General features: G+C 43.9%; 3 protein-coding genes across 7 annotated transcripts; 2 read left to right on the top strand and 1 right to left on the bottom strand.

Annotated features, from left to right (window-relative positions):
* The first annotated feature begins 2568 nt into the window (after positions 1-2568).
* Positions 2569-10823, top strand: LOC133107763 (T-complex protein 1 subunit theta). Of its 3 annotated transcripts, XM_061216924.1 has the most exons (16): positions 2569-2729; positions 3706-3796; positions 3917-3996; positions 4390-4539; positions 5382-5562; positions 5767-5828; positions 5912-6049; positions 6340-6518; positions 6908-6974; positions 7106-7193; positions 7333-7448; positions 7686-7757; positions 8525-8689; positions 9210-9329; positions 9938-10060; positions 10592-10823. In XM_061216924.1, the coding sequence occupies exons 1-15, from the start codon at positions 2670-2672 to the stop codon at positions 10043-10045; spliced, it is 1677 nt and encodes a 558-aa protein (XP_061072908.1). In that variant the 5' UTR covers positions 2569-2669; the 3' UTR covers positions 10046-10060; positions 10592-10823. The 3 variants fall into 3 exon arrangements, with proteins under 3 accessions (XP_061072908.1, XP_061072909.1, XP_061072907.1); XM_061216925.1 differs by lacking the exon at positions 9938-10060; XM_061216923.1 differs by lacking the exons at positions 9938-10060; positions 10592-10823 and adding an exon at positions 9726-9860.
* A 427-nt stretch (positions 10824-11250) lies between these two features.
* On the bottom strand, positions 11251-21375 carry usp16 (ubiquitin specific peptidase 16). The gene is made up of 19 exons (XM_061216926.1): positions 21066-21375; positions 20625-20691; positions 19909-20084; positions 19702-19805; positions 19349-19464; positions 18855-19084; positions 18638-18733; positions 18424-18554; positions 17147-17234; positions 16646-16727; positions 16382-16473; positions 16198-16251; positions 15676-15855; positions 15150-15280; positions 14437-14936; positions 13568-13662; positions 13128-13214; positions 12596-12746; positions 11251-11987 (listed from the first exon to the last, which is right to left on the bottom strand). Exons 2-19 carry the CDS (start codon positions 20683-20685, stop codon positions 11866-11868), a joined length of 2496 nt encoding a protein of 831 aa, XP_061072910.1. The 5' UTR covers positions 20686-20691; positions 21066-21375; the 3' UTR covers positions 11251-11865.
* A 384-nt stretch (positions 21376-21759) lies between these two features.
* On the top strand, positions 21760-24326 carry rwdd2b (RWD domain containing 2B). Of its 3 annotated transcripts, none has more exons than XM_061218065.1 (5): positions 21760-21893; positions 22421-22655; positions 22753-22841; positions 22991-23356; positions 23723-24326. In XM_061218065.1, exons 2-5 carry the CDS (start codon positions 22449-22451, stop codon positions 23964-23966), a joined length of 906 nt encoding a protein of 301 aa, XP_061074049.1. In that variant the 5' UTR covers positions 21760-21893; positions 22421-22448; the 3' UTR covers positions 23967-24326. The 3 variants fall into 3 exon arrangements, with proteins under 3 accessions (XP_061074049.1, XP_061074048.1, XP_061074050.1); XM_061218064.1 differs by having other exon boundaries at positions 21781-21925; XM_061218066.1 differs by having other exon boundaries at positions 21786-21925; positions 22774-22841.
* Positions 24327-25093: the final 767 nt, after the last annotated feature.

The following is a 25093-nucleotide window of genomic DNA, read 5'->3' as shown; positions in this document are numbered from 1 at the left end:
TTAGTTTGTACCTTTTTTGCCTGGAAAATATACTAATTTGTACCCTGAACGTCATGTTCTCTTTGGGAACAAATGAGTATATTTTCCAGTCAAGAAAGGTACGAACTAAATGTATTTTCTTTGAAGAACAAAAGTGTACCTCCACTGTCACTTTATTTCTGAGTATATGCATTTAAAAAATTAGTTTTCTATGGAGAATCTCCATTCAAAGTTTAATTTAACCTGCACACACGCCCTCCTGCATACACACCCTGCTCCTCAATAACAGGATTCTGCCATTTGAATAAGGCTACATGTCTTCATTTACATCATACTTAATAGTTTATGAAATTTGTATTTGGGAAACATGGTTTATGCTTAAGGCCTGACTGTGAAATTACTGATAATTCTGATAATTCACATAATTAATCAATAAAAACTTGCCTTAGTATAGCATTTCATACTATAGCGATAAATGGTTTTGTGTCTTAAATATTAATATTTGATACATTTATGAATTCCAGTCCTGTAAAAACACCAACCATGCACAACACACTTGTAAGGAAACCCGCTTCTCATTTTAGGCAAACATCAGTATTGGGAAATTCACAGAATGAGAGAGAATGCATCAGATCGGGACCAAGTGGCTTCCGTGTGTAAATGCACTCCATTCACTTTGACAATCAGGCGAAGAGTCCAGTGGACTCAAAGCTTGTGACTCAAGTTTCAAGTTAAAGTCTTGGTTCGTTGTCAGAGAAGTACAGTTGTCTCAGGCTGCCAGATCACGCCCCATGTAATTAGTGTGCTTGCTGTTTGACGTAGAACAGGAGGGTAGAAAAACATCTTTATTCAGACTGCCTTCCTCGTTTCTAATGCCAAATCTGTCATGCAATATTGATGACAGTACTATTAATGCTGGCACAAGTACAAGTGTTGATGTTACCCTTAAAAAAAGAAAAAACACTACTTACTATGACTTTTTTTTTGTTCTTGACTGCTCTACTTGCGTGTCTTGTTATTTATGGATTTAATGATTTTCACTTGTTGAGGAACTTATTGACTTTGTGGCTTTGGATTAAAAGCGTCTGCTCAATGACTTAAAATGTTGATGGACAATGGTTAAAGATGCATTAAACTGGAAACTCCATAGTCAATGAAATGAGGAACAATCTGCATGCATAATGGAGAAGTTGCGCAGGCCTTGGCATGTTTTGCAACATCATCCTACCTTGTAGTTTTTTTCTTTCTAAATATAGTAATGCCATTGTCCTCAGTTCCTCCCCTTTAAGCATGAATGCAACCCTCTCAAAGCGCCGCGTAAGCGCCACCTTGTGGTCAGGAAGCAACAGCACATGCAAAGTATTGCAGCAGCAATTTCTGCATTTCTTTGCTGTTAAAACCCTCCTGTTGTGTTCCGGTCGAATTTGACCGATTTAAAAGTTTTCTCTCTGAAAAATGTAGTTAATTTAATGTGATAGTCGTAAGGTCCCATGACTTTGTCCATACAGGGCATCTGAACACACAAAATAAAATGTGATCATTTTCATAAAATCTTGGATGTTTTATTGAACTTCTGTCAAAAATGACTGGACATTAGAAATGAATGGGTAAGACTATATTTAGTGTATAAAATTGAGTTCAGGCACATGCCCATTCATCAGATGGACACACTTCCTCTCCCAGACCCCCACATGCATGTGTGTTTGAGGACACACACACACACCTCACTCTCCTACAGGATCCTTTCTCCAATAGCATCTTTCCCCCATGGGAACCACACCTGTTGGCATTCTCACAAACAATCACAACATTGTTTCAATAATATGTAGAAATTTTCTTGCAGCTCTGGTATCTGACTATTTGTTATAGTTTTTAACTCAAAAACGAGTTGTATGAGGACAGGTCAATGAGGCCTACAGGCCATTAATAGCAAATGGAGTTCAAAACTTGTAATGTTCACAAGAACTTAAGTTGATAAAAAGATCTAACACAACATTAGGGGATAATATATGTACTATTATGGATTTATAATCAGCTATAATGGGGTCATTTTTGACTGGGAACACCAAATTAATGAACATGAAACGAACACAACAGAAGGGTTAAAATCTTATGAGACGGGACAATTTCAAGCCAGTTGTGCAGCACACAAAACTGACCACCTGTTAGTTCAATTCTAGACAAAACAGAGCTACATCCAATAGATGGTTGTACAATTGAAAAGCCTATAATATATAATATTGAAAGCGCAATATTGTGGATTTACATATAATTACCAACACTGAATAGCTCCAGCACATGGTTACTTGCGAAATAATTCATTCACTTATGTACGCTACTAGGGTATAGGTTTTGATGGAGTGGAAACCAGAGCACTCAGAACCACGGCTGTCCTACGCTCTATGGGATTCAATCCAGGGTAAATTTACGATTTTCTAATAAGCTCTCTCTATATTAATAAACAATGTAACTATGAGCTGCGGTACCTTCAGGACAGGTGTGATCAAAACATTGAAGTCGTCTGCGAGTGACCATTCTGGAAGTAGCTCATCAGTGCTTCGACTATCAATACATGAGGTCTCGTTTCTACGACGTAACTCAATCGAGAGCGCAAACCACGCCCAAACGGACACAGACGCCGGTTCTTTCTTGAAGAAGACCGGGGCTGCTCTCACTCAAACTCACTGAAAATGGCTCTTCACGTACCTAAAGCGCCGGGCTTTGCCCAGATGTTAAAGGATGGAGCCAAGGTAGTACATAAGATATTTTATGTTACATTAGGGACGAAGTTCTCCGAAAGATAGATCCAATTTGTATGTCCATGTAACGGGAACACGTGGTTGGCTTCTGTCATATAGCTAGTAGCATTAGCTCAGCCTTCTAAACTGCTTCTAGAAGAGTCTGTCTTAATTGTCCCTGAAGAGTCTCACTGTCTCTTTAGTCTATATTGTCTGCGCGGTTTTCACATCTGTTTTGAACAATAAACGTATTGATATTTTGATCTGATGCGAATTACACTTTCTGTTTTTATATTGGGCATCTTGCGAGCCAACTTGCTTACTCATCTCGAACTACAATGGCTAGGTAGCTACGTTAGCTGCGAATGTACATGTGCAGTAATTTACGTCGGAGAGTCGAGCAACATTATTTAAAATGTTCCTTAGCTAACTTGCGTAATGATTGTTTAATTTTATTATTTTTTTCCCAGCATAAAGCTAGAATAAAGCTAACTCATCATTCAAACACAAAGATGTCATCATGTAATATGCTAATGTGTTAGCTAGCTGACTAGGTACTCTCGCATTGTTGACCATTGTCGTTGTTATCATGGTAACGGTAGCAAGCTATCTACAAATCAGGGAATAACACTGATGGCTTAGCTAGTAGTCCAATATAGCCTCGAAAATGACCAATAAAAGTGACTCAATGATATTCTTCTCCAATATTTTAGCGTATTATTTAGGTTTTGTAGTTGCACGCTGTATTCAGATCCCAGGTAGACATGCACCTGTCATTCGCTCTTCACTTGCAGCAGGAGCGGGGGTGGTTGTAGAAACATAGATCATCAATATTGATTCTTATCCAAAGAAAGATCCAATGGGAGACGTTTTAGTGAAGATCTGTACTATCTAGACTCGTTTTGAACGACTATGAAGTTATGAATAATCGAATGTCATTTAACCCAAAAGCGCTCAAAATTCACTCAATATTTCTGCTTTATTTCAGCATTACTCGGGGTTGGAGGAGGCTGTCTTCCGAAATATCCAGGCATGCAAAGAGCTAGCCCAAACTACTCGAACCGCCTATGGGCCCAATGGTAGGTGCTTCTGAATTCCGTATGTTACGATTTACCCGAATTAGCACCTGTGAAATGTGAAGCGTATTGTTTTGTGATTTATGGATGCTTGTTTTTAAACATCATACATTTTCAATACAGGCATGAACAAAATGGTGATCAACCACCTGGAGAAACTCTTTGTCACAAACGATGCCGCCACCATTTTGCGAGAACTTGAGGTAAGCTGCACTGCTGAAGCTTGACCTTTAACCCTTTCAGTCCTCAAGCGTAACTACTGTAGGATCCCTTATAAGTGGAGCCACTTCACTTTCAGGCTTGGGACTGAAAAGGTTTAAAGCAGGGGCCGGCAACCCTGGTCCTGGAGAGCCGCAGGGTGTGCTGGTTTTTGTTTTCGCCTTAATACCAGCAACTGATTCATACCCAAGAAACCAGGTGAGGCGAGTTAACTGTGTAATCCACTGCTTTAATCGATCAATTAAGTGCTGAGTAACGACAAAAGCCAGCACACCCTGCGGCTCTCCAGGACCAGGGTTGCCGACCCCTGGTTTAAAGGCACCTTTGCAGATGTATGGATGTCCCACTGATGGTGGTCGAACCTGTCTTTTCCTCAGGTCCAGCACCCAGCGGCGAAGATGATTGTGATGGCATCCCACATGCAGGAGCAGGAGGTGGGTGACGGGACCAACTTCGTCCTGGTGTTCGCCGGGGCCCTGCTAGAGCTGGGCGAGGACCTTCTGAGAATGGGCCTGTCTGTGTCAGAGGTGAGTTACACTACTGCTGTAATGTACAATATTTAGCTAACACTTTTATCCCAAGCGACTTAGAGTCGATTGGACTAAGCAGGGTACAGACCCCCCCCCCCCCCGGTGCAATTTGGGGTTAAGGGCATTGCTCAAGGGCCCAACAGATTTTATTGTACAGATTTTATTGTGGCTACACCTGGGCTTGAAGCACCAACCTTCCAGGTTGCAGTCATGTATGTACCTTAGGCACTAGGTTGCCCCACATTTCTGAATCACAAATACAGGTGCACAAAGACAAAGATTTCCAGTGCATCATAGTTACGCCATAACATAGTTATTTTCTAACGTTTTCAAGGTAAAAACCCTGCATAGTATACGCCTTTCCCCATTTTTGAACAGTGTTCTTTCCCCACAGCTGGATCTGATCAGTTGTGCGAGTTATCGTATTTTATTATATTTCACATTAATATTACTGTATTAGCCTCAGAGCAAGGAGGTCCTGGGTTTGAATCCCCGTTGGCCGGGCCCTCTCTGTGCAGAGTTTGCATGTTCTCCCCGTGTCTGCGTGGGTTTCCTCCGGGTACTCCGGTTTCCTCCCACAGTCCAAAGACATGCGGGTTAGGCTGATTGGAGAGTCTAAATTGCCCGTAGGTGTGAGTGTGTTAGTGAGTGGTGTGTGTGCCCTGCGATGGACTGGCGACCTGTCCAGGGTGTATTCCTGCCTTTCGCCCAATGTATGCTGGGATAGGCTCCAGCCCCCCTGCGACCCTGTTTAGGATAAGCGGGTTAGGATAATGAATGAATGAATGAATGAATGAATTGCTGTATTATTTTCTGAATAATATTTGTTTGTGTTCCAGGTGATCGAGGGGTACGAGTTGGCCTGCAGGAAGGCCCTGGAGATCCTTCCGGAATGCGTCTGCTCCTCCGCCAAGGACCTTCGGGATGTGGGCGAGGCCACGGCCTTGATCCGCTCGGCCGTCATGAGCAAGCAGTACGGCAACGAGGACTTCCTGTCGCACCTCATCGCGCAGGCCTGTGGTCAGTGTCGCTGTGGCGGCGCACACCACAAACACCAACACGTAAACCGGGATGTATTTCTGTCAAAGTAAAACACTGCTGAATAAGAAATGTGGAAAACAAATGAGTATTTCCTGTTTTTATTTTTATTAATTTCGTTTGCTATTGTTTCGCTACTTACGTCGTTTTACGTATGTATTTGTTGTTTGTTTATTTTTTTTGCAGTTTCCATTTTTCCTGAGTCTGGAAATTTCAATGTGGACAATGTCCGGATCTGCAAGATACTGGTAAGTACCTTGAGCTTTCAAACTCTTTCAGCGTTTTTTGATGCTTTGTGTAACCGCGGCCAAATGGCGTTGTTTTTTTGCAGGGTTGTGGGTTAATGTCGTCTTCAGTGTTACACGGAATGGTTTTCAAAAAGGAAACGGAAGGAGACATCACGTCAGTCAAAGATGCAAAGGTTGCAGTGTTTTCCTGCCCGTTTGACTGCATGGTTACAGAGACCAAGGTAAGCCTGTGCATGTGTCATTATAATAAGTTGGTGCGTCCTTTGCAATTTGTCTGACCAGAATGGTTCATCTTTTGGCAATGAGCTGTCACTCAGCAGCTGTGTCCTATATCATTGCCGGGCTGAAGATGGATTTTGATGCAGTTTCTAAGTAGACAAGCTCCGGTAAAGTCACCTGTGAGGCAGATGAAGTAGCATGTCCCTGGAGCTCTGTCTGCCTGAGGTTAGCAAGTAGTTTATTCCCTTTAAGCCGCTTTTAGCAGTAACGTGCTGTCGCTCTTCCCTCCCAGGGCACGGTGTTGATAAAGAATGCCCAGGAGCTTGTGAGCTTCAGCAAGGGCGAGGAGGACATGATGGAGGCCCAGGTGAAAGCCATTGCAGAGTCTGGCGCTAACGTGGTGGTCACTGGGGGAAAGGTGGCCGACATGGCACTCCACTACGCCAACAAGTACCAGCTAATGGTAGTCCGGTAAGATTCAAATACATTCAATTCGATTTGTATAGCACTTTTCATTACATTACATTAGTCATTTAGCAGACGCTCTTATCTAGAGCGACGTGCAATAAAGTGCAAATCATAACCAGGAACAAGTGCGTTGATAGACCCTTGAAAGGGAAGTACAGTTCCAAGTGTGGTCGCATTGATAAAAACTTGTAGAATAAACTGACCAAGTAGCAATCCCACAGTTTTGGCTAGTTTACTAAGAATAGTAACAGATGTGTCTCAGTGACTGTCACAAAAACACTTTACAGAAGGGAAGACCATATAGGGGGAAATACCAGCTCTGAGCCCCCAGATAGCATGAGGAGTGTTTTCCATTTACCAATCCCCCCCCCCCCCCCCTTCCTTTCCCTTAGGCTGAATTCTAAATGGGATTTAAGAAGACTGTGTAAGACACTGGGAGCTGTTGCTCTCCCAAGACTGGTAAGTCTGAGAGTAAACACAGAACCCTTCTGAGCAGTGACTGAAACTCATCATAGCATTTGGCAGTATGTCGGTACATGCTATATCTGGAGATACGATTGCACTAAGACTCTCTCTCCCCCTCCCGATAGATGGCCCCCACCCCTGACGAAATGGGTCGCTGTGATAGCGTCTACCTCAGCGAAGTTGGCGAGACCCAAGTGGTTGTCTTTAAACACGGTAAGCCTTCATTTCCAACAGGCTCGCTGACTTGAGGTTGATCACTGGCCCCTGCTTAGTCTAATCAACTGTAAGTCACTTTCGATAAAAACGTCAGCTAAATAACCATTTTCTTTTTTCTTTTTTTATTGATCTCCAGAGAAGGAGGACGGGGCCATCTCCACGCTGGTGATTCGCGGGGCTACAGAGAACCTGATGGACGACATCGAGCGGGCCGTGGATGACGGTGTTAACACGTTCAAGGTCCTCGTCAGGGTGAGTGACTGAAACCAGCCAGGGCACTGCTCTGCCGCTTTACAGCAGATATGCAAAATGAAACGGGTGCACTTTTTGGAAGAGAAACAAAATTATATTTGCCAAATGAGAGAATGCAGAATTTTTGATAATTCAGGTTTATGATAACTAATCAACGCTTCATCCAGGTATTCTTCTCATGTATATGTCCAGTTTGTTTTTGTTTTGATATGTCTATAAATCTCTCCCTCTCTGTAGGACAAACGTCTCCTTCCAGGTGCTGGGGCCACTGAGATAGAATTGGCGAAACAGATCATGTCTTACGGAGAGGTGAGCACAGCTCTTAGTCCAGAAGCCTTGAAGAAGTAAACCTCCCCATCAGAAGTGAAACATTTAATCACTGCAGTGAGAAGACATTACCTGCCTCGGGTTGATTGACCATGGATGATGCCCACTGTACGCTGAATTAGTGGAATTGCCGTGCTTTAGGAGGTTCAAAAGCAGTAGGCCTACATTGACTGTTTGGTGCAATGCAGAATATAGGATTTAACAAGATGAAAGGGATGACAATGCCTATTATGTTAAAATAAATAATAGCTGTAGAGAACTTATAATGTGAGCAGTTTATTCTTATATTTCATTCATTATTCAATACTCGGGGACACATTTAGGGTCAGTGCCCTCTTTTTCAAGAGTGCCGAGTTTACGGAGAAAACGAAACAATATTTCCAAAACACACAATTTAAACAATAAATAAGACTGTGTTTGGATGACGTGCTCTGGTTCATACGGAGGTCCGGTGGGCTCATGGTGTTGTGTGTTGCAGTTTGTGTTAGGATAACATGCTGTTCTGGTTCTGTTCATAAGGGGGTCCAGTGGACTCATGGTGTTGTGTGTTGCAGTTTATGTTAGGATAACATGCTGTTCTGGATCTGTTCATAAGGAGGTCCAGTGGGCTCATGGTGTTGTGTGTTGCAGTTTGTGTTAGGATAACCTGCTGTTCTGGTTCTGTTCATAAGGAGGTCCAGTGGGCTCATGGTGTTGTTTGGTGCAGTCTCATGGTGTTTGTTGCAGTCTCATGGTGTTGTGTGTTGCAGTCGTGTCCAGGCCTGGAGCAGTACTCCATTAAGAAGTTTGCGGAAGCGTTCGAGGCAGTGCCCCGCGCGTTGGCAGAGAACTCTGGGGTGAAGGGCAATGAGCTCATCTCTAAACTCTACGCCGTCCATCACGAGGGGAACAAGAACATGGGCTTCAACATCGAGGTGAGGAGAGATGGGCTGGGAGCTGTGGGCAGTCACATGCATATTGATGTTATGATCATGCATCCACACCAGGGTTTTTCCTGGAATGAAATTGGTGCTTTCACCTTCCATAATAATTTCATAAATTGTTATTTAGCTGACGTTTTTTATCCAAAGCAGCTTACCGTTGATTGGGCTAAGCAGGGGACGATTCCCCTGGAGCAATGCGAGGTTAAGGGTCTACTTGCTCAAGGGCCAAACAGCTGCACTGATCTTATTGTGGCTAAAATGGGGGCTTAAATCACCAACCTTGCTGTACTATTTTTATTTATATTTCTCTCTCAAATAGAATCCCTTCAGTCCCTACCACAAAGAGCTTGCATGTATTTTGGTTAGGATAAAAACCTACAGCAGGGTGAAAATAAAAAAGGGACAGCAGGTGAAAATAAGTGATTGTATGAATTGAAGGATCCCATCCACTGGATTCCCCCATTTTGGCTCCTTGTTTCTGCGGTTTCCTGATGGCTGTGTTCTCTCTCAGGGTGAGGGTGCAGCTCTGATGGACGTGCTGGAGGCTGGCGTGCTGGACCCGTACCTGGTGAAGCACTGGGGCATTAGACTGGCCACCAACGCTGCGGTCACGGTCCTCCGCATCGACCAGGTCAGACTCCCACTTTCTCTACTACCAGCCATTTTACAGAGGCCCCCTGGTCACCCTGGGTAAAAGAAAATACTTCTAAATGCGCAAACCCATACTGTTGGTGTTGCAATCCGTGCAGTAGAGAAACACATCAGTTTTTATCTGTGCGTTTGGTGTGTCAATCAGTAACCCTCAGTTTTTCAAAGGCAGAAAAGCCAAATGCGCTGAGGGTACAGATTGCAAAGCTGAGAGATTTTCAGGTTTATATATTCATTTTTTCACCTGGGGTGACTACGGGGGGGCTCTGTACCATTTCACAAATTGGTTGATTGGATGTACTTTTAAACGAGCCTTTTAAAAGTGTATTGAATGCAAGTGTAAACGTGCTGGTTGTTGTCATTTCCTGTGGTGCGTTAGATCATTATGGCTAACAGTGCTGGTTGTTGTTGGCATTTCCTGTGGTGCGTTAGATCATTATGGCTAACAGCGCTGGTTGTTGTTGGCATTTCCTGTGGTGCGTTAGATCATTATGGCTAACAGCGCTGGTTGTTGTTGTCATTTCCTGTGGTGTGTTAGCTCATTATGGCTAACAGCGCTGGTTGTTGTTGTCATTCCCTGTGGTGCGTTAGATCATTATGGCTAAGCCGGCCGGTGGACCCAGAGCTCCCAAACAGCAAGGCCACTGGGACAAAGATGACTGGGAGGATGAGCCCGATAAATTTGACGCACATTATTAACTAGAGCCCAAAAAGGTGGAGTTACAGCACAGGGCATCTTGAGTTAGAGTAAACTGCACGCATTTGGTCTCACTGGTGTGTGGCGTGTGCGATGGAAACCATTTACTAACATGGTCAAGAATTAAAAACGCAGAATATACAATTCACTTTGTCAAAAAAGATTTCCTCATAGGCATGCTAATCCCACACTCGTCTGCATTTTTTGGGAAAAGTTCTAGAACAGTCTAGTCACGGAGGCATTGGTACGTCAAAGCTGAAGAAGTTAAGCTCAGGTTTGCATTACTCTGTGCTACTATGTCCAAGCTGAGCGGAGTGTGGAAACGCATGGTGTGTCTGCATGTTTTCTGGCAGAAAGTAGCCAAAAGTATTGACTATTACCCCATTGTAAAGCACGTTTTTTAACTGGGCTGAAGAATTGCATTTTAAGCACAAATGTAAAAAGTTGATCAAGGCAAAGTGAAATCCAGATGATTTCGCATCATCTCCAGCAGGGGGAGCAGTAGTCTACATTGTAAGCGGTTCAGTAACTGTTCCCCACCGTTCCAGATCATTATGGCGAAACCGGCCGGCGGACCCAAAGCCCCCCAGGGGAAGAAGGACTGGGACGACGAGGACTGATTTAGGACCACCGCACCCCTGGAGCCCTCTCCCCTACCCCGAGCCTGTTCCCATGGTTATTTAATGTTCTTCTCTTCCTGGTGTGTTTTTTATGATGGCAATGCCTCAGTATCACTGTTCCCGTTTATCTTACGAATAAAAAATGCACTTCAGCAGGCCAGATTGTGATCCACTTGATTTGGTCCAGATTTTGACAGCATATTTACAGTATGGGTCATGATGGGGGACAAGGAGATGCTGCTCTTTGACGTGCATTTTAGAACTTTTAACAGTGGTTTTATAGTTTCTCGCTGTCTAACTGCCAGGCCTGGTTCAAATATGTCATAGTTTTGGATTCTGATACTTTTCTGTGCTTGATTGAATTGGTGCAATTGAGCCAGCCAAGAGGACCAGAAGGCAGGTTTGCACTTTGGTTCCAACACACCAGATAAGCTCATTAAAGCGTATAAAAAGTATTTGAATGCAAAACAGTAATGTTTTTGACCCAGGTCTAGTGATGGGAGAATTGTGTATCCTGGCATGTACAAACCCAGGGAGAGCCGCCCTGAATCACCATAGTCACTTCATTTAAACATGAACCACTTGAATTAGACCTCCAGTAATCTTTAATGCAACAATTCTTTCATTTTGGCAGCATAAAAAGTTAAAGAAATAAATAATTCATATACAAGTGAATTACATTTTTCCCCCATCAAAAAATTAAACCATTTTCAAAAGAAGTTCTATCAATTTCAAATTGTAATTTTTGTATACAGTGATTTACACAGGGATTCTGGTGCTCTTCCAGTCTAACCATAATTATTTCAGTTCCAGGAAGTACAGTGACCATTGCAGAGACATTTATGTAAATTTCACAAGACCTTGTGGTGCACATTTCCCCTTTGCCAAATCTGCATAATGTGGAAAATGTTCCGAATTATACTGATGTCATATTATTCCATGGAATTACTGTTTGCCTGACATGATCCATAAACCTTTCACTCCCCTCCCCTTTCCATTTAACCACAAAACAGTAAAACGGGTAAGCAGGGTCTCGTAATCCCCAAGTTCTCCGTTACAACACTGCTAAAGACAGGCAGCTGAATGGCAAAGGATGCGGTTGGAATTCTGCTGTCGGAAATTCCGCTGTGGGAATTCCACTGTCCATCTCCCGGGATGCAGGCTCTGTTCCTTCGGGATGCTCCCAGTGATGGTCGGGAGCACTAGGAGATCCTCTCGTAGAAGAGCAGGTAGGCTTGGGAGTTCTGCACCTGGGTCTCAGGCACGGGGTGCACACTGCTGTCGCTCACGTGAAACCAGCAGCCTTTCTGCACCGTCTCCTCACCTGCAGAGATGGGAGTGAATCAGCCCTGTGAGGTCCGCAGACTACACCAACACACAGCCTACAGGCACAACATCAGACCCTTCACTTATAACTTCACTAATGGAATTTAAATGTACTTAACTGCACGGACAGTGCACTAGCTGGTGCAGCATTTCATGACTGCCGTCAATACCAATGTAAAATATACAGACATTATCTAACAGAGGCACGACCGTTAGTATACAGTAAATTACTTTGGGTCTACCATGGGTTGGAAAGAGAACTTGTGACCATGGAATTACAAGGTTCTTTGAGTAGTTTTGAGATATTGAGCTTCAAAGCTTTCACATCCTAACACAACAAAACTGAAATGCAGGGCAGTTCTTCAGAGATCAAAACAGATGCCCTAAAAATACTCAATAGTACTATATCAAATTGCCCAATAAACAAATTTAAGACACCAAGCAAATGGTATGGTTCTGATATTTGGTTGGTGTCTTAAATATGGTCTCAAATTGTCAAATCCAAGAATTTCAGTTAAGCAGTTAAACTTTTTAAGCAGTTAAGCTCTCCAGTGGAACAGAAGTGTAGAAATGTTTCGGTGCGTCGGGTATAGCCTGAACTCCCACCTTGCGCTGTCGGTCCGTTGAGAGCGCTGGTCGGAGGGGTGGAGGGTCGAGCTTTCACATAGGCCACGTAGTGACCAGACCTCATCGTCCCGCTGTGCTCAACGATCCCATAAAGGCTGTACAGCACCCGAGACTGTCCTTCTGGAACGTTCTGGAAACGGGAAAGAATAAACCAGGTAAGCCCGCCCTCAGGAACAACCAGACTTCTACATTTTTTCATGATCACATTGAGCTGAAAAATATTTTTAGTTCAGGCTCATGGGCAAATCCACCAATGGATGCCTTCTTGCTGAAGACCATTCCACAAAGCAGGATTACGGCGTTAGATAACGGCACTGAGTAAAACCTGGAACAGCTCATTTTACTTCAGTCCATGTTCCAGATTTGGGTGGCATCTGGGTTTATCTGGCCAACTCAGTAACCCTGCTGTGTGGAACAGGCCCCTGGTCTTTCGCTCTGTTTAGAAGGCACAGTCGGGAAAAGCCGAATGGGAAAGTACCATTGGAGTGTCTCTGGGGGGCGATTTCATTACCTGGCATTTGGCGGAGCAGAAAGGGGCAAGATCCAGAATCTGAGGGAACTGAACATGGCGGTTCACCTTGCACACACTGTACGCAACCTGGAGGAGGAAGGAAAGAGATCAGTGACCATTTTTCCTTCGTTAACTTAATTTCTGCATTCTGTTTTAAATTCAACCTTGCTCCTTTAAAACAAAAACTACCACTTCAAGTTTGGACAACTTCCATTATCGCAATCGTCAAACTCAATTACTCCATCAGCACAAATCAAAAGCAGATGACTCAAATTGATTTCCTCAGTGCCAACGATCGGTTTGTGTCACCGCTCCTAGCTCTGTAGCACAGAATTAGTGAATACCTGCTGGAATCTTTTCAGATGCAGGGTGAGCACAGAGTTAGTGATTACCTGCTGGAATCTTTTCAGGTGGAGGGTGAGCACAGAATTAATGAATACCTGCTGGAATCTTTTCAGGTGGAGGGTGAGCACAGGAGGAGGGGACGAGATGAGCATCTGTTTCAGAGCGTCTGTGTACACCCTTGTGCAGGAGCCTAAACGCAGCACAAAATCAGAGAGAATCACCTTATCAACCACCGTGTGTGCCTTCATTTCAAACTTTCACCCTCTGAATCACCACTTCAGTGTCTTCAGGTTTAACTCCAGTCCTGGAGGGCCACTGTGTCTGCAGGTTTAACTCCAGTCCTGGAGGGCTGCGGTGTTGGACTTTCACCAATGAAAGAAAAATTTTATCAAAACCTGCAGAAACTGCGGCCCTCCAGGCCTGGGGTTTGACACCCCTGCTCTGGAGAAACACAGGCTTGGCGAAACATGACAGATGCCAAATACCACAGATGTATCTTCTCTGACCTTTCCCCATTACTGCTGGGTCCTGTGGCTATGACTTTACAGATTTATTAAACGTTATCTATGAATGCCGTGTTAAATATTAATTTGACGGTGCTTGACTATCCCCACATCAGTCACACCATCGCCCTGAGAGACAGTGTGATTAATCCCCTTGCTTTGCAGCTCCTCTGCAAAATGTTATCTTAATTACGACGATAAAGACTCCTCAGTCATCGATCAAAGCAGGTAACACAAGGGCCTGTTGGGCAGCCTGTAGCATAGTAGCTAAGGTACATGACTGGGACCCGGGAAGACCCAGTGTAGCTGATATAAGATCTGTACAGTTGAGCAAAGGCCCTGAACCCCACATTGCTCCAGGGGGATTGTCCCCTGCCTAGTCTAGTCAACTGTAAGTCGCTTTGGATCAAAGCTCCAGCTAAATAACTAATGTAATGTAATGCATGGAGGACACTCCGTACCATCGGCTTTGGGCCGTGATTGCCGTCTCGAGCATGTGACGCACAGCAGGCTGTTGTTCTGGGTGAGGCTCTCCACCTCGGTGAACTGGTACAGGCAGGAGCTCACCGAACACTCCTGTTTCTCCAGTGCTGCCCTGGAGGCCAGTGTGTGGAAGGCCAGCTCGGGGTCCTGGTTCACCACAGTGTACTCCTTGGTGTCGGTGGTGGTCATGCCTTCACTCCCTGCGTCTGGCTGGACATCATCGGGGGAGATGAAGGCGTTGTCCAGGGACAGCTGGGTCATGTCTTCGGCGAGCTGGTCTTCCTCCTGGGTGGGCGTGGCCATGGCCGCATCCTCCTCTTCCTCCGCCGGCTTGCCGTCTCCATCCCGCTCTTCCTCATTCCGGTCCTCGGAAAGGGCCGTGAAACGGTTGTTGGCCACAGACACCCCGTCTTCATCGCACTCCTCCTCTTCCTCAGCTGCGTTCCCCACCCCCTGACCGTCTCCATTGGGCTCCGGTCTGTCACCCGCCCCGCCTGGCTCTCCCTCTGCTCCGAGGGTGGCCCCCGCTTCAGATCCACCCCCCTCCCCTGGAGAGCACGTCTCAGTGTCCCCCCCCTCCCCTGGAGAGCACGTCTCAGTGTCCCCCCCCTCCCCTGGAGAGCACGTCTCAGTGTCCCCCCCCTCCCCTGGAGAGCACGTCTCAGTGTCCCCCCCCTCCCCTGGAGAGCACGTCTCAGTGTCCCCCCCCTCCCCTGGAGAGCACGTCTCAGTGTCCTCCCCCTCCGTAGGCTCGGCTGAATCTTGATTGGCCATGGCATCCAGCGATGCTCGCCCTCCTTGCTTCAGCTGACGCCTCTGGTTCTGCAGATAAGTGAACGTTAGTGAACGTTTGTTCCCCTCCAATCACCGAGTTGAAATTTCCTACAAACCCAGATGATTTTGAAATCGACCAGGAAGATAGCCACTAGGCTTTTGGCTGCCCCCTAAGGTGCTTGAACTGGAATCAGGCAGGTTGGTGGTTTGAACCCAAGTGTGATCAATGCAGTCATTGGGCCATTAACCCCACATTGCACCAAGGGGCATTAGCCCTGCTTAGGCTAATCAACAGTAAGTGGCTTTGGACAAAAGCATCAGCTAGGTAACACGTAATAAAGAACGAGACTGAACAGGGAATAACAACAGAAACCTGAGATGGACACACTGCCACTAGAGAAGATTCTTTTTGTGAGAATAAACACAGATTTATTTTAGCCCACCTTTGCCTGTTTCTTAGCCTGCTTCTTGGCTTTCTTCTGCTGGTACTTGCTCCCAGCGCCGGTGGGAATGTCCTCGTTTCCGCTGGTGGGTGGAACGGGACTGTCCCGGTCCTTATCCCGGTCCTTATCCCGGCCCTCGCTGCTCTTCGCAATTCTCTTCTGATTCTTCTTCCTGTAGGCCTGCGGAGACGGAATGAGACGCCGACCGTCAGAGATTCCTCAACTTACTTCCGATCGTCTTCTTACTCGAGGGACCCAAGACAAAAGAAGCATCCTTATTACAATGGTGAACCATTATTGATTCCTAAATTGGAGCAAAACCCAGGGCTTCTTAATCACAGTCCAGAGTGCAGTTATAAGTGTGCTCACTGAGCTCTTTTGATTGCGTCTCTAGATCATCGCAGGCTGTAAAAATAACACGTCCGCTTGTTGCCCCTTGTCCTTGTTGATATTTACTTATTATTTCCCCATTTGACCACCTTTTTAAAAAGATTTTGTGCGACGACCACACATGCTTGTTACCTCGTCTGAAACGGGAAGGGAGAGGTCTAGAAACATCTCCTTCACTGAAGACACCTGTGAGACAGAGAGTGCAGGTATTATCATTTGTGGGGCGTTCCCATAGCCACAGAAAACAAAAAAAGATTATTATTATTATTATTATTATTTATTATTATTATTTTTAAATGGACCTTAACTTACTTACAGTTTTGCATTGTTTACACATGATTGTGCTGGTAAGCTCTCCCCCAAAAACCTGGTCCACAAAGTTCTTGGGTGCTCCATTTCTCTCGTACGCTGGGAAAGCACATGAATGTATTCAATTAAATTAAAATTGGGAAATATAACTGTGTATGACTGAATTCTGAACACTGCCAATTAGATTATAAACATGTTTATCAATTTTGACAAAACAAAATGAGACATAAGGGTTATTAAATATTAACTCATGCAGCTAAACACATCTTACCTTTAACTATTTTCTTTAATTCTTCAGCATCAGTGGTTTTTCCAGACCTTTTTGTAGCCTCAGCGATCCCTAAGCTTACTCTCTGAAAAGCACAAATGGAGACCAGATTGACCAGGTAGAATGCAAATACTGATAAGACCATAACAAAACCAAACAAAACCGAAGTGACTTCAACAAACACTTAGACTTAAAGCCCTTTGCCCTGGGGTAAAAATCTGCGGTAACTTCCAAGAAGAAGTCTGTAAATCACTGGGACAGCCAAGTAGCTAAGTTACATGACTGGGACCCGGAAGGTTGGTAGTTCAAGCTCCGGTCTAGCCAAGATTGACACAGCTGTTCAGCCCTTGAGCAAGGCCCTTAACCCCACATTTCTCCAGGGGGGGATTGTCCCCTGCTTAATCTAATCAACTAAATCGCTTTCAATAAAAGAGTCAGCTAAATAACAATCACACGTTCAGGGTATGGAGCGGTGCTTGTTCCCTTGGCGTAGGATGGACTCGCCTTGGTCTCCTCGGCCCTCATCCCATCCAGAAGATACCGCAGAAGCTCCTGGCTGTCCTGCTGCTGGAACCCTTTAAATCTGGCAGCCCTGTGGGTGGGCAGAACCACAGGCCTGGGTGAAGCATCCATTTTAAGTAATTCAGCAATAATTCAGCTCTTAGGAAGTAAAAACTTTTAAATGCTGCAGATCCTTGAGAACTAAAGGATCCACAAGAATTTTGTTCTGAGCATTGGTCTAGATCAGTGGTTCTTAACCTTATTGGAGGTACTGAACCCTGCAAGCTTCATCAGTGCATTCACCGAACCCTTCGTAATTAGAAAAATAAAATATGATTTCTTCAAACCATAGGTATATATTTTATTGGAAAATAAAATATATACCTATGCTTTTATCGAACCCCCTGGGTTAAGAACCACTGGTCTAAGAACCACTGGTCTAGATGGAGGTTTCAAGGTTGCCGATAACTATCTCGTAAGGTATAGCATTCCATATAATCATTCTACACCACAACAGGCAATGTCCTCACTCGGGACAATAACATTGATCATCCAGTAGGCTGCTCGAAAACTGAGACATGACTGTCTTAAAATGATTTGGCGGAAATCAAAATTCACTTTCCACAGTTCAGTAAATTCTTCATAAGCATCTGATCACGTCTTAAAATTATTCATTTTATGGAATATATACTTTGTGAATCAAAATTGGAAACAATAGTGTCAATTAAATATGTGTGTCAGTTATTTGTTCCCCTCCAATCACCATCCTTTCATGCTATAATGTGCATTCTTCCCCCCTGTCCCTCACTCAACCGGCTGCTGCTATCCAGTTTTTACCATGTCAATCAAATGGATGCTCCCCCCCGAAAGTATTCTTTCAATTGTGTGAAAGAGACGTCTGTGACGAAGCAGATCGTCTCGGCCCCGCCTACTGGTGGAGAGGGCATTAACTAATCAGCCCAGTCACTCCAGTATGCCAGTTTAGTCTGGTAGTTTTTTTATTTCATTTAATTTATCCTTCAGTTGACTGAGCAGTTGGGAGGAATACGCAGCGGAAAAGTAACTGAGCTGGCCAGCTCCAAGCGGCGAACTAAAAAGCTGTTGCTCGGTTCTTTTGCCTTTTTTATTTTAATTTATTGTGTTGGTTCATTATTTTTGCCCGGAACCAACAACGTCACATCGCAGAACCAAATGCTGCTCACACTTTCGTTTCAGTTCGTTTTTAAAGTGAAACGGGAGATGAACTCCACACCATTACAGCCAGGCCCAGTTGCACTCACTTCTTGCAGACTTGTGAGAAGAGCTCCCTGGGTGTGACCACGCCCTTCTTGGTCTCTTGGATTTCGTTCAGCAGCTGGCGCATGGCCAGGGTGAGGGAGCCAGGCTGCTCCAATGGGATTGCAATGGGGTCCTGCGGGGGGAGAAAAGTCATTCAAGACCAGCCAATGGCATCACTGCATTGGAAGTAAGGATACAAAAAGGGGCGGAGCTCACCAGCTCTGTGGATGAGTCAGGGGTAATGGTGAGGCTGGTTCTCTCGTCGGTCACATCAGTCAGAATCTGTCTCAAGAGCTGCGTCTGGGATAGATTCTGTTGCCAAAAAAATAAATAATGTTCAGTTTGACAGGGCTGTGAAACTAGGCATCGAATTTCATGATGTGGTCAGAGTATCATATTACCGACACCCTCTGCGGCAGTGAGATTTCCTTACCTGTATGACGGCGTTGAAGAAACATGTGTTGCCAAGATTGCTCAGGCCTCGCACCAACACGCTGGGGCCACTTGTAGCCGTTCCTGACCTCTGACCTTTGGAGTCCCCAGCATTCTTCTGGTTTTCCTTCGACTGCAGGACACGGGTCTCCTTCTCGGGCACGATGGGAATCTCTGGGGCCTTCTTCTCTTCCACGACGGCATCGACCTTGCTGGCCTCCTCCTTCACTTCTGAGTCAGGAGAAACAACATTGCTTTCAGATTCAGACAGACGATGATGTGTAGCGAAAACACAAAAAATGGATGCCGAGAGGAGGATTAAATTCAGTAAGTTAAATTCAATTTTTTAGGACAGCACCTTCTCAAAAGACCTTACAGATACTTTGGGCCAAAGGCCCCATTAGCAGGTCCAGGACACCTGACACCAGCCTGGGGAAGGTGGCAGGTGTGGTACACCTGTCAAACAGTGAAGAAGGAAAGAGAAACGGGGTGTACTTTTCTGCGGTGTTCTCGTCGGGGACTCAGAGAGAGCTAGCTTCTTAATGCCCTTCACCAGCTGAGCCAACTGCCCCGTGCTCGAATACTGAACGTCATCGTCACAGATGTAGCACCTGGAGGAAAACCACAGCACATCGCATAATGTCACAGATGAATCATCTTCTAAAAAAGACTTCCTGATTTCAAGCCCCAGTGTAGACACAGCTGCTGGGCCCTTGATCAAGTCCCGTAGCCCCACCCCTGCTTAGTCTAATAAACTGAAAGTAATTAATTTTAATATAATGAGATGTAACACTAGTCCTATGGAGGTAGCTGAGTCATAAGCAATCATAAGGACACCTGACACTAACCACACACTCCAGTTGTCCGTGCTGAGAACCAGGCAATGCGGGTCCGAGCGGGGCTTCTCGTAGTGTCTGATCGCATGCTGATTTTCACTGAACCTCCCGCAGCCCTGAAAAACGACATTCAGCCAATGAGCAAAGCCAAGCGGCTGATTGACAGGCAGATGGAGGAATGCCGCTGTGTGTGACCTGTCAGGAGTGGGAGGGGCTCACCCGGTGACCACACTTCAGGCAGACCCAGACCATCGGGCACTCCCCATTCTGCTCCTCCGACTTCACCGGGGCATCCTCCTCTTTACAGTCCTGGCAGGTGCTCCAGGTCACGTCTGTTGAAGTCTTCCTCAGGAGGCTCTGGTCTATGCCCTTACGGATGTGCACACAGGAAGGACCTGGGAGAACAGGATGGGATGCTTTTTTCCCGCACAATATAAAGGACATCAGACCGGAAGGCAACGTCCAGATACGGAGGACGTTGTTGGTGTTAGGCTGTTTGTTGTATGACCTTAATATGCACCGTTTTGTACTTTGCTTTGGATAAAAGCGTCTGCTAAATTAAATGTAACGCAAGTTATTTAAAGGGTATTTCAAACCAATTGCTTCGTGCGATTTTCCAGTGTTTGAATAATTCTACATCGCATCATTTTTTTGGAAACATCAGCACAGATGCAACATACAATTAAAATAATAATACGTCTGAATAATGCTGGGAATCACTGTTTTATTGTGATAAATATTCACAATCTAAAGGGTACAAGTTTCCTGATTATGAAATCACAGCAAACCGCTGAGTCATCTCTGTCAACCCTAACAGGATGAGAACAGGGTGCCTTCCCGGTTAGTTTTACTGGTAATGGTCGCACAAGTCTAGACACACAACATTGTCCAAACCGGTTTATGTTATCATTACTTAGTATGGCATATCACCGTACCTGCCACGTCAAATGTATCGTCTTCTTTGAAGTTCTTCTCCTTTCCCCTCTTCTTCCCCATTGTGACCTAAAAGGTGCGAACTTGGGTTAGCTGAATACCGCAAAAACAAGAGTTAGCTCTTGGTTTTAACTGAGCGTCGGATGCTATGCCGGACTGCATGATAACTTGGCAAAATGAAAGCGCCGTTTAGATAAATCGCAGGTTACGATCATACCGCTTTCCATAATTTTATTCACAATTGCCTTGCCTGACCAGTGGTGCGTTTTTTGCTTCAACCCGCTGGGCAACCTTTAATTTTAAACTTACTTAACAAAATAACCACGTGCTAATAGATAGGAGCCAGCAGAAAACTCACGTGCGCCATGCTCACAAAATCATGATAATGAAAATAGCACAAGAAAAGAAATCTTATTCGGCTCGTTTAAAAAATAGATTCCTACCTGAGTGTGACTTCTGTATCCCACTAAGTAACGTTAGCTAGCTAGCTAGCTCTTTTAGGGAAGGTTAGTGGCAATCATAACGAGCTATAGATAAAGAAACGTTTCAGTTTCTGTCAGCAACCTGTCAGTTTCGTTGATGGTTTCTTGCTTTTCATAAAAAAATAAAAAATAAATCACACTGTACAAATACGCACCAAATCAATTAATTCTACAATAAACAGATAATCGGTCACTTTAATATGCCTGTGTGTGGCAAGCTTTAACCTTACAGCTACATACAGTAACGAAATAACCAGATTGTGTGTGGCCAGTGTGGCTAGCTAAAATAAAGTTACTTCCGGTAACTACTAGAGAGATACATTTCACAATAAAAGTTAGAATTTGCACTTTCTTATATGTCCATGTTTTGACGTATTGGACCAAATAAATTCCATCTACGTATTTAATTCTGTAATTATAACATATTTGCAAGTGTTTAAGAATACATGACTTCCCTTCGTCAACCATTAGTATGTATTTTTGGCTAAGAGTGCATACATCTTGCTCTCCCTCGAACGCAAATGGTTATAACTCAATACCGGTGAGGTGGGGTTGATTTATTTCTAAATCAGATGAGTTTACAATAACGCATTATCTAATGAGTAATTAAAGGACTACATGCGTGTGTGTGCTCCACGGAGTATATCCGGGTTAAGCCGGAAACACTGCAGTGGTGACCGAGCTGAAAACAGATATCTGGGAATCAATGGAATGGTCAATGGCAAAAACAAAACAAATATTACGACAAGTATTATTTTTGGAAAACAAAATAAATGATTAAAGTAGTAGGTACGATGGACGACTAATAATTGTCTATAGAGGTGCAAATATGTCCGTATATAAATAAGCTGGATAATGAGCTGTTTCCTACAGAAATGAGTGGAAACCTACACAGCTGGCGACTAGTCTAGCTAGCAAACTTGGCGAAAGTTATGTAGAACTGGAAACTAATCAGGAAATCTTACTTTATAATGTTTATTACTGAACAGTCACTGTGTATTAGTTATATAGTTCTTATATAATCAGCTATGTGCTAGCTATATTAAAAATGCAGCCACCAATGGTAATAATTAAAGGTAACTTTGTATCGAAGATGAATACCATTTATTTGCACTATACTTATTATCTAGTATAGTTAGCTACTCTGTTCGCTAACTATAATGGCTAATTTAGCCGCCAAACGTCAGACCAAATTGCTCGTTTGCGAACTACGAATTTCAAAGTTCAAAGCTCGATGGATAAGGGAAACGGTTACTTTGCACTTAGGAATCAGAATACGTGTCATGGGCTAATGTTACATGTGTGTATTTCCCCAGTTACAGGTAACGTTATTGACGTTCGGCCATGACCGGCATCGAAGAGGCTGAAGCCCAGCTGTCTGAGATTGAGCTGTTGACCAGCATGTTCCCCAGCCAGAACGAGTTCAACATCAGAGATCAACTGGCGCTTGCAGAGTTACGGGAGTATGTGGAAGGCAGGACTGATTATCTGCCCTCTTCTAGGCCCGAATTTGTAATCCATCAGAAAATGGACACCGAGGACCTGAAAGGGGTAAATATGTAGGTGTGGATGCCACTCTGTTAATATGCCAATCAATTCTTATTCTTGTTGTATGGCTGACTTTGTATGTCTCATTGTTGAGACATAGTTGTATGTATCTCTCTTTAAGGTAACCGTTGCAATCTCGTGCACATACGTTGTCGATTACCCAAACGTTCTACCAGATATTTCAGTCAGGTATGCAATGTCTGTTGTCAGCAGAATATTTATTTGCATTGGGAAGCTCAATACAAATAAAATTGAGTATAATTTTTTTCACTACTTTTTTGAAGTGTAAATGTAATAATTTAAAATAATCCTTAACAAGCCACATACTTCCTCCTCAGATGTCCAGAGCTAAGTCGAGCACAGCAAGCCCGGCTTCACGCGGACATGAACGCGCACCTGAAGGAGAACTGCTGTGGAGAGGTGTGCATGCTGTCCGCAGTGGAATGGATAAAGGACAATGCACATCTCTATATCACCAAAAATCCTGCAGCTCAAGGCCTTCAGAGAGTGTCCACTGAGACCCCACCAGTGGAGGTGTTCACTAGACTCTGGATCTACAGCCACCACATATACAACAAGGTGAAGAGGAAGAACATTTTGGAGTGGTCCAGCGACTTGGGCCTGTCTGGATTCTGCATGCCGGGCAAACCCGGCATTGTGTGTGTGGAGGGACCCCAAGCTTCCTGTGAGGAATTCTGGGCCAGGTATGTTAAATTACATTACAGTAATGGCATTTGGCAGATGCTCTTATCCAGAGCGACGTACGACAAAGTGCGAAGTGCATACGTATGACGAGGGATAAGTGCGCTTAAAGACCCTAGAGGAAGTACAATTTCAACTGCTAACAGTGTTCTGTAATATGCCATTTTATTTCCTTACTGCATGTACATGCATTTTCCCCCAAACAGGTTTTGTACATGCTAAAGGTCTTAGTAAATCAGGCCCCAAGTTTGGTACATTAGTACTTTTTGTGTTTTATGTGATGTTGACGATGTTATGCAATTCTTTGTACATGGAACACATTTGAACAATTATTATAATAATAATAATTATTATTTTTTTACCTGTAGAGTGAAAGTTTTGACCTGGAAGAGAATCATGATTCGACACAGGGAAGACATTCCTCTGCACAGCCAATCAGGCGGGGAGGGGAATGTGACCTCACTCCGCAGGTTCTCCGGCTTTGAGGAGGCCATGTTCGATCCCCATGGTAACCGAGGGAATCACATGGACCTGGGGCAGCTGTACCAGTATCTCAATGAGAGGGGCTGCGGGGAGGTGTTCCAGCTGTACTTTGGCATTGAGGGGAGGTAGTAGCAAACAGAACAACGCTGACAGAGACAGACTGCAAATTTTTGCCCCTAAATTTGAAACATTTGAATCCCAGAGACCTGGAAGTAAAATAATTTACAATGGCCTTGCAAGCACAAAATCTATTTTTGGAACCTGTATTATTGTCAGTGTAAAAAAACAAAAAACAAAACATTTTGGTCACAATTTTAATGTTTTCTGAAAAACTGGTTTTGAATGTGAAATTGAGTGTAATATCAGAACAAATGCACATTGTAGCATGCATTCAATAAATTTGTGTTATGTTTTTGTGGCTAGCTACCTGATTATTGCTGGATAATAAATGTAAGGCAATTTATTTTAGATAATTTGTTGGTTGTACAATTGATGTACTTGTGTCATAATTTGTGTAGATTACATCCTTTTTGATTGATTGGTTTAATCGGTGTGGTGAGTATAGACATGGGAGTGACAATCACAACCTTTAATTGGTTGACTAGGTGGTATTCTGTGGCATTGATTGATGTACTGATGAGTCCTGAGGGTCTAAGGACAGTGATTAAGGCTTTGGTGGTAATCAGGAGAATCTGAGAAGCTCTAGGAATATGGAGTGGAGCAGGAATGAGAGCTAAAACAATATTTCAGTTTCATGTACCAGGTTTACTTGTAGACATAAACCTGGTACCTTTATATGACCACACTGCAATGCATTTATACATTGATCATATAGCATCTCTACTTAAGATTACAAGATTACATGATTGAGATGTTTTTCCTCCATATTTTATCTTCTTTCCTCTGCAGTGCTTGTGTTGAATTAATTCTGGGAAACATGGTTTCATCTGGTTATCTTCATCTATCCATATCAAGAGATGCCATTTGGCAAATAATCCAGTATCAAGATTTTTAAACGATCTTACTTTTTGTTGTAGTAATTAATTCTGGCATTAGGTGGCAGTGTTTATCTGGGATATTTATTCAATGAAATTACCAAGTTGCTTGCTTGATATTTATATTTTAAATTTTTATGGCAAACATTTTTGTACTTTTTGGGTTCTTATTTATTTGTTCAACTATATGTCCTTTAGATCCTCTGACACATAAAAAAGAAAAGAAAAAAAACTGCATCGGTCCTGGCTTTAATTGGTCAG

This window comes from Conger conger, chromosome 13 (genome assembly GCF_963514075.1).
Source record: "Conger conger chromosome 13, fConCon1.1, whole genome shotgun sequence".
In the NCBI taxonomy this organism is placed as follows: domain Eukaryota; kingdom Metazoa; phylum Chordata; class Actinopteri; order Anguilliformes; family Congridae; genus Conger; species Conger conger.
The sequence above is the reverse complement of the archived record's forward strand: the minus strand, read 5'-3'. Positions and strand labels throughout refer to the sequence as shown.

Bases quoted from the DNA above. Each gene is read 5' to 3' on its own strand.
- rwdd2b (XM_061218065.1), top strand. From the start codon at position 22,449: ATGACCGGCATCGAAGAGGCTGAAGCCCAGCTGTCTGAGATTGAGCTG. The intron at 22,842-22,990 runs GTATGCAATGTC...CTTCCTCCTCAG, and splicing joins CTACCAGATATTTCAGTCAG to ATGTCCAGAGCTAAGTCGAG. The intron at 23,357-23,722 runs GTATGTTAAATT...TTTTACCTGTAG, and splicing joins TGTGAGGAATTCTGGGCCAG to AGTGAAAGTTTTGACCTGGA.
- usp16 (XM_061216926.1), bottom strand. From the start codon at position 20,685: ATGGGGAAGAAGAGGGGAAAGGAGAAGAACTTCAAAGAAGACGATACA. The intron at 16,474-16,645 runs GTAAGATGTGTT...GTGCTTTCCCAG, and splicing joins ATTAAAGAAAATAGTTAAAG to CGTACGAGAGAAATGGAGCA. The intron at 14,937-15,149 runs GTGCTCTCCAGG...GGCGGGTGACAG, and splicing joins GAGGGGGGGGACACTGAGAC to ACCGGAGCCCAATGGAGACG.
- LOC133107763 (XM_061216923.1), top strand. From the start codon at position 2,670: ATGGCTCTTCACGTACCTAAAGCGCCGGGCTTTGCCCAGATGTTAAAG. The intron at 6,050-6,339 runs GTAAGCCTGTGC...CTTCCCTCCCAG, and splicing joins GCATGGTTACAGAGACCAAG to GGCACGGTGTTGATAAAGAA. The intron at 9,330-9,725 runs GTCAGACTCCCA...GTGGTGCGTTAG, and splicing joins CGGTCCTCCGCATCGACCAG to ATCATTATGGCTAACAGTGC.